Consider the following 13,974-nt stretch of genomic DNA (forward strand, 5'->3'; position numbering starts at 1 on the left):
TGTCATTTTAAGATGCTCTGAGGCTGATAATCAGGCCAGTGGGAACATATGGAATATGTCACACCCATTTTATTCTTTGGCCAAAACTATTATCCTGTTAGACAAGTGTGAAGCTAACAAAACAGATGCCTAAGAGACTAGACTTCAGAATCCCCATAGTGACGCCTCATTTGCTCAAAATGACTTCATTGATTTAAGTAGAAATGGTCCCTGTCCTTAAGGAGATTCCAATTTAAAATCCTGTCCCTAATGTGATATTACCTCATCTGTGCCTCAGTTTTCTGATAGCCAAAACTAGAATGGTCTTCAAAGATGCATCCAGCTCTGATGGCATAGAATTTTATGTTTCTTATTACAATAGCCATAAGGCAAACATATCGGTCCATCTTATCTCTTACTCCACCCTCACAGGACACTGGGATTCCTGGCCTTTACACATGACTTTTGAATGTGTCTGAGCACGTGATCCTGCATTTCCATTCTTTTAACTTAATTTGAGACAAAGTTCAAAGGCAAGAGTGCACCCATAGGATTTAGAACACTACTAGACTGAGTTCAGCAGAAATTGCCTCTAAACAATTAAGGGTGGTATCTTTATTTTATTTTATTTTATCTTATTTATTTTTTAAGGATGGTATCTTTATTCCTATTTTACAGATGAGAAACCGAGTCCTGGAATTGTTAACAAAATGTCCCGAGACACTATGTCCTGGAAATAGTAACTCGCATTTAGTGAATGTTAATAAATAGAAGCACAGAGAGGTTAAGCAACTTTGACAGTTCACACAGCTGATAGGTAGAGGAGCTGATAATCACAATCAGCCATTCTAACTACTTAGGGCTATATGTAATAAGTATAACATCCTGTGTTTTACTATCCTTACTTAGTCTAACTTAATATTATTTTAATCATCATTCTAATGCTATGATTTAGGTATTATCAACGGTGTGTTGATAAATGTCTAACAACTGGTTTTCTAAGGAAGGGTGGAATCCTGATTTGTAATGTTTGCCAATTTTCATAGTGTGACTATTCCTACTAGGGCCAATTTCAAGCTACCACTATAACATGAATGAACTCAGAATTGGGAAGACATGTACAGTAACTCCACTATATGGTATTTCCGTTGTATGGATATAATATATATAAATAGCTTCAAGAAATAGATAATAGTAAATCGTAGTAAAATATTAGGAAACACTTACTTTGAGTATTTATTGCCTTCATTTTTTTTTTTTCCTTTGTGGCATCTTTATTTTTCTATCTGGCACATGAACAAAGTGAACATGGTCAGAAACATCAGCTGCACTGAAACAGCCAATTGTAAAACAGAGGGCACGAGGACATGGAAGGGTGGGGTGGCAATTCCAGACCAGCTTCCCCCAAAGGGCTTATGTTCCAAGCCCGCAACCAGAGGCTGCTCTGGGCAGGACTGTGCAGTGCATCTCTGGGGAGGAGCAACAAGAAGGACCAGTCACAACAGGGACTGCAGCCGGGCATGAGTTTATTGGCTTCTGACCTCACGCTCCTGCTTGATGAAGTTGATGAGCCCTTTGGTGGAAGAGTCGTGAGAGGTCCCTGGGCTACTGCCGTCAAGCTCAGGCTCGATTTTCTTGGCCAGCTGCTTTCCCAGCTCCACCCCCCACTGGTCAAAGCTGTTGATGCGGGTCCCAGATGATACCCTGAATGAAGATCTGGTGCTCGTACATGGCAATAAAGGCTCCCAGAATGAATGGCGTGAGCTTGGTGAACACAATAGAGTTGGTTGACCAATTTCCTTCAAAGACCTTGTGTGGCAACAGCTTCTCCAAGGCCTCTGGACTCTTCCCTGTGGCCTGCAGCTCCTTCCGGGCCTCCTCTGTCGACTTCCCCTTCATCAGGGCCTCAGTCTGGGCCAAAAAGTTGGCCAGGAGGATCTTGTGATGCAAACCCTTCCTTATTGGGTGCTGGGTCTGGGTGGGATGAGGAAGTCACAAGGTATCATCTTGGTGCCTTGGTGGATGAGCTGGTAGAAGGTATTGCCTTCATTTTTAATAAAATGTACTTAACTATAAGTGAACAAAGGAAGCTATAGAGTAATGCTTACAACATGTTTCTATTTTTGTATATAAGAGAAAACCATCACACATGTGTATTATGTGTTTATTTGGTAAAAAACGAGTAAACTGTTAAAATGGGTTACTTCAAAGATGAGGGGATTGAGGATGCCAACAGATAGATTACCTTTTTTTTTTGTCACATCTCTGTATTATTTGATATTTTACAAACATAATATTGTGCTTATATGACAAAAAATAATCTATAGTTTTTTTTATGGGAAACTAGAATTGGAAGGTAAGAATGACTTTTTCATTAAATGGTTTTAGAGGTGAAGGGAATTACAATAATTGTGAAGGTTGAGGAGTGTTCAATTTCTCATTTTAAAATTAGTGTTTATTGGTTCATTGTCCTTCCCACCGGAATGAAAGCTCTGTGATGGTCAGCACATAAGTACCTACAAAGTCTTGGTTCCAGCCACCATCATCCCTCCCTTAAACTAATACAACAGCTTCCTAACCATCTCACTGTTTCTGTTCTTTCCCTCTGCATTAGCTTGCTAGAGCTGCCATAAGAAAGAACCACAAACGGGATGGCTAAAAACCACGGTTTGTCTCACAGTTCTGGAGGCTACAAGTCCAAGATCAAGATCTTGGCCAAGGTGGTTCTTTCTGAAGCTCTAAGAGAGAATCTGTCCCATGCCTCTCCCCTAGTGATGTGGTTTTGGAATATAGGTGAGTTTCGGTGGGGTGAGGTCTGGAGCCAATGACCAAGAAAGAATTCTTGAGATGTCTTTGGTGCAAAACGGTGGTTTTATTAAAGCATGGGGACAGGACCCGTGGGCATAAAGAGCTGCTGCCCCTGGGGTCTTGAGGAGTGGCTGATTATATACCCAGGAGTTGGGGGAAGTAAGGAAAAGGGAGGTTTCAAAAGAACTTTCATATGCTAAAGAGAACCCACCTAAAAGATACCTATAAGATACCCAGGGGTCTTGCCATTGTCAAGTTAAGCTTGTTTTCCCCTCTAGCAAGGTATTAACATTTATTTGGGAGATCCCTGGAAGAATGTCACACAAGTCCCACCCAGGAGTGGGGGTGTGGGGGGAGGTTGTAGGGTGTCAGCTTGTGCTTTGTCTTCAGCTAGCCTTCTGCTCCCTCATCACTAGCTCCTGGTGGCATGCTGGCCAGTCCTTGGTGTTCCCTGGCTTGCAGCTGCAACACTTCAGTGTCTGCCTCTGTCGTCACATGATCTTCTCCTCTTCTGTGACTGTGTATCCTCTGCTATTCTTATAAGGACACCAGTTGTTTTGGATTAAAATCCCACTCTACTCCAGTATGACCATCTTCAGTGATTATGTCTGCAATGGCCCTATTTTCAAACAAGGTCACATTCTGAGGTATTGGGGGTTAGGACTCCAACATATCTTCTGGAGGGACATCCAGATGCCTTCCCATAGCCAATTCTCCATGGAGCTACCAGAGTTCACTTTTTAAAAAATTAAAAAAAAAATTTTTTTAGATTTTATTTATTTATTTGAGAGAGAGACACAGAGAGAGCACAAGAGCATGAGCAAGGGGAGGAGCAGAGAGAGGGAGAAGCTGACTCCCCACTTGATCCCAGACTCCAGAAGCTGAAGGTAGATGCTTAACCAACTGAGCCACTCAGGCGTCCCTAGAGTTCACTTTTAAAAGTATAAATTGGTTCACTCACCAAGAATAAAATCTGAACTAAGGACACCATGTCCTATTTCCTCTAGTCCCTGCCTCTTTCTCCATCCACATCTCTTTCTACTCCCTGCCTATTAACGAGCTAGCCATGCTGATTGTTTTTCAGTCATGCTCCTTCCCCCTTCAGGGTCTTTGTTTTTCCTTCTGCCTGGAATGTGCTCCCATCAGATCTGTGCCTGGCTCTCTTTCTCACTTCCTCCAAGTCTTCCCATCCAGGGCTACCTCCTCTGAGAGGTCTACTCTGATCCTAACTAGAACACTGCTACTCTTGTGTCCTTCTCTTGTTCAGTTTTCTTTATAATGCTTGGTACTACATGGCATTATATCTTATATTTATTTATTATATTATATGTCTCCTCACTAGAATGTAAGCTCCATGAGGGCAAGGACTTTTTTTTTTTTAGTATGAAAGCCTTGCAGATATTTAAATTTATTTTTTAATCAAGTTAAACTTTTGAACAGGCAACTCATTTCCATGATTGAAAGTCAAAATGATACAAAAAGATACCTAGAGAAATCTCATTCCCATTCCTGTCTCTGGCCATCCAGTTTCTTCTACCCTCCCTTTTTATTGGTCTTCCAGGATTTCTTTATGCAAATACAATACATACTTGTATATATGCACATACTTTGCATTTACAGTCCTTGAAAACATTTCCTGGACATCATTCCATTATCAGTTCACAGAGAATTTCCTCATTTGTTTTTATAACTGCATAATATTCCCTTTTGGGGCCACACTACAGTTTTTTTAATCATTTCCCTCTTGATGAACACTTGTGGCTTCCCATCTTTATTCCATACTGAATCTCCCAGAGTCTTGAAGACTTTCTGCATACAGCCGACTGTCAATAAACAACTGCAGAAAGAATGATGAGTTAACCAACGTAAATGAGCAAGGGAGGGATGGTAGGGAGCCCAAGGGCAGCTCCCGGGGACGCGGTGCTGCAGGGAGGCTCCAGCAGGTGGCGCTGCAGGCGGTAGACGCGCCTGGCCGGACAGCCCACGTCGCTCTTGCCGTGGACGCCGACGGTGGCGCGGGGACGAGCGTGTGGGGCAGGGCGAGTCATATGACCCGCTCGGCTTCCTGGCTTCGGCCGCCGCCGCCCGCCCGTGTCCGCCAGTGGTGCGCCGCGGCCCCGAGGAGCCGTTGAGGGGTCCGGGCTGAGGCACGCTCGTGTGGGAGCCGTCGCTGCTGCTGTCCTCCCGCCCGCCCCTCCGTTCTCCCTCCCGACCGCCATCATGCTGGCGCTCATCTCCCGCCTGCTGGACTGGTTTCGCTCGCTCTTCTGGAAGGAGGAGATGGAGCTGACGCTGGTGGGGCTGCAGTACTCGGGCAAGACCACCTTCGTCAATGTCATCGCGGTGAGTGCCGCCCGCTCACCCTCCCGGGGCGCCGCAGCCCGCGAGTCCGGCCCGGCGCTTGCCCGAAGGCCCCGGGCTGGGGCTGCCCTCAGCGCGATGGGGCTAATGGCAGTGGGACGAGGGGAGGAGGCAAGCCGTTCCTGTCACCTCCGCGGGGGCCGGGGTTCGGAGTTCCCGCGTGTTGGTGCCTGAGGGGTAGCGTTGAGATCGGCAGCCGAAGAGTTAATTCTATTTAGTCACCTTCTACAAAAGGCTAGGTCCTCAGCGCGGCCGGGGCTTGGAAAGGGTAACATTGGCCTTGTCTCGTTTTTAAGGATTGGGTTTCCTTCGGGTTTGCTCTGTGGGGGCACCTGCAGGCTTAACTTCAGCCTGTCACTTCCCCAAAGGGTGGGATTTGGCGAGCTGTCAGTCCCGTGAGAAAGCGTGAGACTCCAGAGTGTCCCTCAAGTAGCCACTCGGGACGGAGAGCCCCATCGTGAGGAAAGCAGGAGACCCGTGTGGGCTCCTTCCCGAATTCCGTGGGCAGCTTGTTCCATGTAATTTAGTTACTGGTTTTCAGTCGTTCCCCTAGGGGCGGAGGTCAAGTTCATTGCTCTTGGGCTCGCTGGTAGAAACTGGGGAGAAACCCCTCCAGCCAGTCCAGTCCACTGTAGTCTCTAGTGTTTATTTAGCCAGGCAGTTACGGGTTTCTGCTTTTCCAGAGCCAGTAGTCGGAAAAGATGGATCTGTAGTCACTCAACTTCCTTGAAAAAGGAGGGGTTGATCTTTTATGAGGGTGTTTCTTACTTGAAAGGGAGGGAGGGGAAGAGACTGGGCAGGAGCATAGTTTATTCCAGGCCCAGGAAATGGGTGTCTAGGAGGGAAATTGCCCTGGGAACCTGTATACGATGTGGTATTTATTCAGCAGTGATTGAATGGAAGGATGATTATTAAATTTTGCTTGGGTAGTTAGTTGGGGAAGGAATAAGAGAGAAAGATTCTCTTCAATCTTAATTTAGAGGCCAGAAGTTGATGTGATTCACTTATAGCTGATAGGTGCTTGTACTTGTCAGGGACAAGCTTTAGAACTATGCTAAAGAGAGATGGCAGCAGTTCTTCATCTTTTAGATGATGGTTGAAATCCTTATTTACTAGTCTAGTTGCCCAACTGGTTTGGTTACAGGAATGATTCAAACACAGCTCCCTTGTGGGAGAAAATATGTAACATGTGACTCTTAGTCCTGCAGTAATGGAGCAGCAGAGTGAGTAAGACTTGAAGAAAAAGATTAGCAGAGATCCAGACTGCCTTTGAGGAAGGTTGCATATAAATATAAAAGGAAATTTATGTACTTGTTTGGCTGCTTTTGGGATATGTTTTTGTTTGTTTTTGGCTTGAGATGACTATCTTTGCAACAAGTAGAGTGGAAAGTGTATATGATAGCACTAAAATTAATAGAAAATTTTGGACTAAATATCCATACTAGAGTTTTTATTTACTTATTTATTTTTAATATTTTATTATTTATTTGAGAGAGAGCATGAGAGAGAGAGCACAAGCAGGGGGGAGGGGGAGAGGGAGAAGCAGACTCCCCACTGAGCAGGGAGCCCGGTGCGGGACTCGATCCCAAGACCTTGGGATCATGACCTGAGCTGAAGGCAGACGCTTAACTCACTGAGCCACCCAGGTGCCCCGTACTAGAGCTTTTATATGATACGGAAAAGATCAGACCTCAGTTAACTAAATTTTCTGGTTTTCCCTTGAGATAAGAATTGGAGTCTCCTTGTAAACCCTGTCCTTTTGACAAGACTGAATTAATATGTAGTGTAGATGTAGGTGTATTACTACAATTAATTGTTATATTTGTTGCAGAGTAGTTATACTTGGGAAACCTGAAAAGGTTTAGTAGATCTTCGAAGAACTTCTAAAGACATAAGCATGAAAATCATGCTTATTATGTTTTTCATAGATGGTGTAGCTTAATGTGAGCAAGAACTTTGAAGTCAAGGAACTGTGGGTTTCCAATCTGGCTCTGCCACTTAGCCTTGTATCCTCTTTCAGGCCTTGCTTTCTCATCTATGAGAGATAATAATAGGTTTCTTGAAGAGTTGTTCTGGGGAGTAAATGAAATGACAGATGTTAAGTGACTAGCACCATCCTGCCCATAGAAGGGGCTAGGTAAGTGGTAGCTGTTGTTATTTGTAGCGGATACACTTCTTTAATGCAGAAACAGCGTTTTGAAAATATTCAGAAGGGAATTAGCTGGGGTAATTTCCTTTCCTGAATCTGATTTATCCAAATGTGGGCTCCAGTAGTGGAATTATGGATTGTAACAATAACATCATGTACCCCCCCATTTTTTAAAAAAAATTGTATTAGATTATTTTAACAGCAGAGCTTTTGGAACCCTGTTGAACTCAAAGTGAACTAGTGGTTCCGCTATTTTTTTTTTTTTTTTATATTAGACAATTCGTTTTGGATTATAATGATGTGGGTAGGTTTGGCTTAGAAAAAATCTGGACTGTAGTTGGTTACAGCCTTTAAGATACTGAGTAAAAAAGAGACCTCGTAAATTTCATACCTTTTTAAAAAAAAATCTCAGACTCTATGGGCACCTGGGTGGCTCAGTCGTTAAGCGTCTGCCTTTGGCTCAGGTCATGATCCCAGGGTCCTGGGATCGAGTCCCACATCGGGCTCCCTGCTCAGCGGGAAGCCTGCTTCTCCCTTTCCCATTCCCCTTGCTTGTGTTCTGCTCTTGCTGTCTCTGTCTCTGTCAAATAAATAAATAAAATCTTTTTTTTTTTTAAAGATTTTATTTATTTATTTGAGAGAGAGAATGAGAGAGAGAGAGCATGAGGGGGGGAGGGTCAGGGGGAGAAGCAGACTCCCTGCTGAGGAGGGAGCCCGATGTGGGACTCGATCCTGGGACTCCAGGATCATGACCTGAGCCAAAGGCAGTCGCTTAACCAACTGAGCCACCCAGGCGCCCCTAAATAAAATCTTAAAAAAAAAAAATCTCAGACTCTAACTTAATCTGTGATTATTAATATATTGAGGGTGAGGAAAAGGTTAGTAATTAAAGGTGATTTTTACAGACTTTTAGATAAAAACAATGTTTCCAAAATAGTAAATTTAGCCTTATATTTTAAAAAATGAACTATTGTTTGTATTTTGTATAAAATGTTTGATTTGTAGACTCAAATATAGATGGTTTGAGTACTTTGTGTCACTTTAGAAAGTAACTTGCCAGGTATGAAAAGCTTCAGGTGAAGCCAGTTTTCTTTTGGTAAAAATCAACTTTTTGCATAAAATGTGGCTTTATCTTCTGCCTTAAAAGTTAAGAAAAATTTCAGAAATGTCATTTAACTTACCCAAAAGGTGTGTGAAGGTGAATTAGTTACATATAAGGTTTGGTTTATTCTGAAGTGAGGCATTTTTTTTTTTCTTTTTTAGAATTTATTTATTTGACAGACAGAGATAGCGAGAACAGGAACACAAGCAGGGGGAGTGGGAGAGGGAGAAGCAGGCCTCCCGCGGAGCGGGGAGCCCGATGCGGGGCTCGATCCCAGGACCCTGGGACCATGACCTGAGCCGAAGGCAGACGCCCAATGACTGAGCCACCTGGGCGCCCTGAAATTAGGCATTTTATTTACAGAGAGGTTCATTCCTAAAATTCATATTCTTGTGGTTTTGAAAATGGAATGATACTTCATTTTATCTAATATTTTTACATAGACACCCTCAACATACCAAGTGTTCTCTTTGTTTTGAACATTAAAAGAAACCTCTCTAGTCTTTAATTTTCTCATTAGTTTTAGGGAATGAAATATTGCCCATTGCTAAGTATTCTGGCAGTTATTGCATAATAAATCATGTGCTCTATATGTGTAATGTATGTTGAGTAATCTTTATTTTTAACGGAGGCTCTTACATGGGTTGCAGGAATTAATAAGAAATGTTTAATAGGATTTACCAAAGTGTTATAGGCTAACTCTTAAAGATAACAGTGTGTTTTAGAAATGAGTAGTATGAAAGTTTGTCTACATTTTTGTTAAGTATTGATACAAATTGGTTAATCCAAGGAAAAGTTTATTACTGCTGAGTATTAGGAAAAGGAGATATTTGGAATGGTTGTAGAAATTTGAATCTAGAATTTTTTTATTTTAAAGATTTATTTATTTTAGGGAGAGGGAGGGAAAGAGCACGTGTGCTTTAGCATGGGTAGGGGCGAAGGAAGAGAATTTAAAGCAGACTCCCTGCTTAGCGTGGAGCTCCACCTGGGCTGGGACCCTGAGATCATGACCTGAGCCAAACAAAACCAAGAGTCAGATGCTCAACCGACTGAACCACCCAGGCGCCCCAGAATCATTTTTTTTAGAGTTTGTAGAAACTTAAGTGGTCTAATTTTACTCTCATTTTATAGATGTAGCTAGAGGATCCAGAAAAGTAAGTGAAATTCCTAAGGCTGCTGACTGGTAGAGATAAAATTAAAACCTAGGGTTAGTTCCCTTTCTACTTTTCTGGTCTACCTCTGTAAAATCCAGCTGAGACTAGAATCATAGAGCTGTGGATTAGGAGATCTTAATCCTTTAAAAATCTTTTTTTTAAATATATTTGTTCATAAATATACTCTTGTTATAACATTTTAAACCCAAGCATCTTAAGCATGTTGATTAACATTTGAGGACTCTGTGTGTGTGTGTGTGTGTATGTATCTCTTTATGTGTGTATATATATGTATGTGTGTATATATGTTGGAGGGCATGAATTGGGGGAAGGAATGATTATATAAAGTAGGAGTAGTGGAATATTATGATATTGTGTTTGGACATTTAAATAACTGGCTAACAGGCATTGTTGGGTTATTGAGCCATGTTTATTTTCTTTAAAAAGCAGAAATAATTCTGGGTTTGATCAGAGTGTTTATTACCTAATTACTCTGGAGTAAGAATGGGGAAAATAGTTTTTAAAGAAACTATATTGTGGCTCAAGTCTACAGGTTAGTAAGTTTGTAATTTTACTGTAGAAACTAGTCTTCCAGTGAGGTGGTCTTCAATTTCACATTAGGAATTGTAGCACATGAGGCATCGTGCCAAGGAGCTTCTTTCTCTTTCAAGGTTCTTTATCCTCATCCCCATTCCCATTATTTTTGCCATGAAGACTTAGAATATCAAAAGCCAAATGTTCTCATTAAGAAGTTGCAATAGTGCAATAATCCATTTTAAATTACTGACTTAGAATATATCTCACAACTTAAAGTGCTTTTTAACCTTCTCAAAGATAAAGTGGATGGTCACTGAACATGGATAGAAAATGCATTGTACCTATAAAAACTACTTAAATATTATTTTTAGATTTTTTTCTGATTATCAAAATAAGATAGGGTCATTAGTAAAAATTTTAAAAGAATAATATAAAATAGAAGAAACCTTGTTATCTTCACCATCCAAGGTTAACTACTGTCAACATTGCAAAGTATTTCCTTTTTGTCTTTTTTATTATTATTTTTTAAAAGATTTCATTTATTTATTTGTTTTGAGAGAGGATGAGCCGGGGTGGGGCCAGAGAGGCAGAGGCCAAGGGAGAAGCAGACTACCTGCTGAGCAAGGAGCCCAACAGGACCCTGACATCATGACCTGAGCCGAAGGCAGACACTTAACTGACTGAGCCACCCAGGTGCCCCTATTTATTTGTTTTTTTTTTTGTCTTTTTTAAATGAATATATCTAAACACCTTTTTAAAAAGTTTTGGGGCGCCTGGGTGGCTCAGTCGTTAAGTGTCTGCCTTCGGCTCAGGTCGTGATCCCGGGGTCCTGGGATCGAGCCCCGCATCGGGCTCCCTGCTCAGCGGTAAGCCTGCTTCTCCCTCTCCCACTCCCCCTGCTCGTGTTCCCTCTCTCGCTGTATCTCTCACTGTCAAATAAATAAAATCTTAAAAAAAAAAAAAAATTACAGCCTATGTAGTCTAAAAAAAATAAATAAAAAGTTTTGAGAGGATACCTAGTTTGTTTTAATTATGGTGTATGCATTTTTCTGTGTAAAATCATTTCAGTGCTTTTATAATTTGTTCTGTTATGGCATATCTTGTGGCTGTACCATAATATATTTGATCATTTCCTGATTATTGGACATTTGAATAATTTCCAGAGTTTATTGTACATCAATGTGTTGTGCATTTCCTAAGGATGAGTTCCAGAGTTACATCGCTGGGTCAAAAGAAAGGAACATATTTCATGTCAAATGGCCAAATTGCTTTCCAGAAAGTAAAGTATGCGCTCTCACTGAGAATGTTCTCTGAACAGATTTCATATATAAAGTTGGATGTCAGCTAAGCACTTGTCCCTTGTTATTTTTAGGGCAAAACATATTTAGTTTTGTTGATAAGTAAAGTAAACCAGCAGTATTTTTAAACTTTTCTATTAGGTGATTGCTCTGATTCTGTGTTCAATGTTTAAAGAGGTATCTATGTTTTAGCAACTACTAAGACTGAGACTATAGGGAACATAATTCCTTTTTGAGTTTTCTTTTTTATTGAATTTTGTAGCCAAGTCATATAAATAACAGCTTATCCCCTTTAGCTATCTGGATCTAATTTGTTTTAAACTTAATGGTGGGTTGCATTAAGAGTTGTATTCTAGGAATCTGGCATATTTCCATGCAGTCCTTACCTAATCTTGTCCTGTTAAAGTGTGATGCTGCTTTTCTTGGGGGGGGAGCGTGTTAAAAAATATTCTTTTATAAATCAGAATCTAAGAAAGTTTACCAGGTAAGGATGCCTGGATAGCTCAGTTGGTTAAACATCTGACTTTTGATTTTGACTCAGGTCGTGATCTCAGGGTCATGAGATTGGCTCTGCTGGTTGTGGAGCCTGCTTAAGATTCTCTCTCTCTCTCCCCCTCTGCCCTTCCACCCCCCCACCTGTCTCTCTTTAAAAAAGAAAAAGAGAGAGAGAAAAGAAAGTTTGCCATGTAGACCATTTTTTGAGGCTATAGCATATGGATTTTTTAAATTAATAACTTGAGTATCATTTATAATTATAAAAGTTGATTCATGTCTTTTGTGCTCATATAGGAAAACTAAGAAAAAAATATTAACCTATTTGCTGAATGGTCAAAATTAAATGATAATTTAAGGCATTTAGTTTTTCTAGTATGTGACAAACCAAAATTGGAATCTCTAATGGAATAATTTGAGTTAATTTCTTTCTTCAGAGTCAGCACCACAAGGCTTACATTCTATTGTGTTATTTTTTACACTCTTTCTTAAATTGGACATTGGGTCTTATATTTGGATCCAATTTCATAGTTTGTCTAGTTTTATACACTAGAATAACATTTTTTTTTTTTTTTAAGATTTTATTTATTTGACAGAGAGCACAAGGAGGCAGAGCAGCAGGCAGAGGGAGAGGGAGAAACAGGCTCTCTGATGAGCGGGGAGCCCGGCGCGGGGCTTGATCCCAGCACCCTGGGATCATGACCTGAGCTGAAGGCAGCTGCTTAACCGACTGAGCTACCCAGGAGCCCCTAGAATAACATTTCACATTCCAAAAAGAAATTTTTTTTACCCTTAAAAAAAATCACAGCTTTAGGGTTCATTTTAAAACCATCTCTAAGAATACTGTACTTTTAAAAAATTGTAATACTGACAAAATAATTTTAGGTTTCAGATACTGAAGTAGTGACATTTCTGCTTGAAAATTGAAGCTTTTCCTTCTAAGCTGGGTTAGGAAAACAATCATTTGAAAAAAAAAAAAAAAGAAAAAAAAAAAGGAAAACAATCATTTGTTATTAAAAAAAAAAAACTTGGATGATGATTGGCAAAATGATCCTAAAAATGTCTTTTTATCAGTTTACTTGATAACAATTACTTTAGCTCTACCTAAGTAGTATTACTGTAAGAATATATTTTGAGCCTAGATTTGTTGGCATATGAATGTGGTATGAATGAATTTATTTGGAATATGTTTAAGTGGCTGCATGAATTAGAATGGCATAGAGGTTAGGAACTGAGAGCCTTTGAATTGAGGTTCAAATCTTGACTCTTTGACTTGTCTTATTTTTGGCAAGTTATTTAACTCCTCAGTGTCTGTTTCCTTACATATAAAATGAGAATAATAGTAGTTTCTACCTCATAGAGTTGTTATGAGTTAATACTTGTAAAACATTTTGAACAGTGTTCAAAACAAGGCAAATAATATGGAAGTGCTTCATAAATGTTAGCTACCAGATTACTGTAATGTGCTCTCCTTGAGGGCAAGGATTTCTGTTGCTTTTGTTCACTGATACATTCCGATTCCCTGAAACAGTGCCTGGCACATACTAGGTGCTCAAATATATTTTCAAATAGACTTATTATATTCACAATATAAAATTAAGAAGAATGCCTTTATGAACCCACATTTCCGTTTTCATATTTCAGTATGCAGAGTGTAGCAGAGTGTTAAGAATGACAGTTAAGGGGGCGCCCGGGTGGCTCAGTTGGTTAAGCAACTACCTTCAGCTCAGGTCATGATCCAGGAATCCTGGGATCAGAGTCCCGGGATCGAGTCCTGCATCGGGCTCCCTGCTCAGCAGGGAGTCTGCTTCTCCCTCTGACCCTACCCCCTCTTGTGCTTTCTCTCTCACTCTCTCAAACAAATAAAATCTTTAAAAGAAAAAAGAATGACAGTTAAGAATGCAACTTTATGGTAAAAGGTAGAAAAGTAGACTGATCCCTACAGGAAGGAAAGAGTGGCCCGTTGCAGTACTACCTGCCCTCTAGAATTTAGGTGCCCTGTACAAGTGTATGCTTAGATTGTAATTTTAAATTTGGATAAGACCATAATTTTGGTATCCATTTTCATGTATTTTAATTTTTAAGCCAGGATTT

The 13,974-nt window shown here is 40.6% G+C and overlaps 1 protein-coding gene and 1 pseudogene across 1 annotated transcript in view; one reads left to right on the forward strand and one right to left on the reverse strand.

The window, feature by feature from the left end:
* Positions 1–1,490: 1,490 nt before the first annotated feature.
* LOC116636975 lies at positions 1,491–3,778 on the reverse strand (annotated as a pseudogene).
* Positions 3,779–4,803: 1,025 nt separating this feature from the next.
* ARL8B (ADP ribosylation factor like GTPase 8B) overlaps positions 4,804–13,974 on the forward strand; it is a 56,036-nt gene continuing 46,865 nt past the window's right edge. Inside the window, exon 1 of the mRNA XM_032411833.1 lies at positions 4,804–5,130. Within this exon, the coding sequence (XP_032267724.1) occupies positions 5,008–5,130 (123 nt within the window). The 5' untranslated portion in view covers positions 4,804–5,007. The remainder of the gene's footprint in view (positions 5,131–13,974) is intronic.

Source organism: Phoca vitulina, unplaced genomic scaffold (genome assembly GCF_004348235.1).
Source record: "Phoca vitulina isolate PV1807 unplaced genomic scaffold, GSC_HSeal_1.0 scaffold13, whole genome shotgun sequence".
In the NCBI taxonomy this organism is placed as follows: Eukaryota; Metazoa; Chordata; class Mammalia; order Carnivora; family Phocidae; genus Phoca; species Phoca vitulina.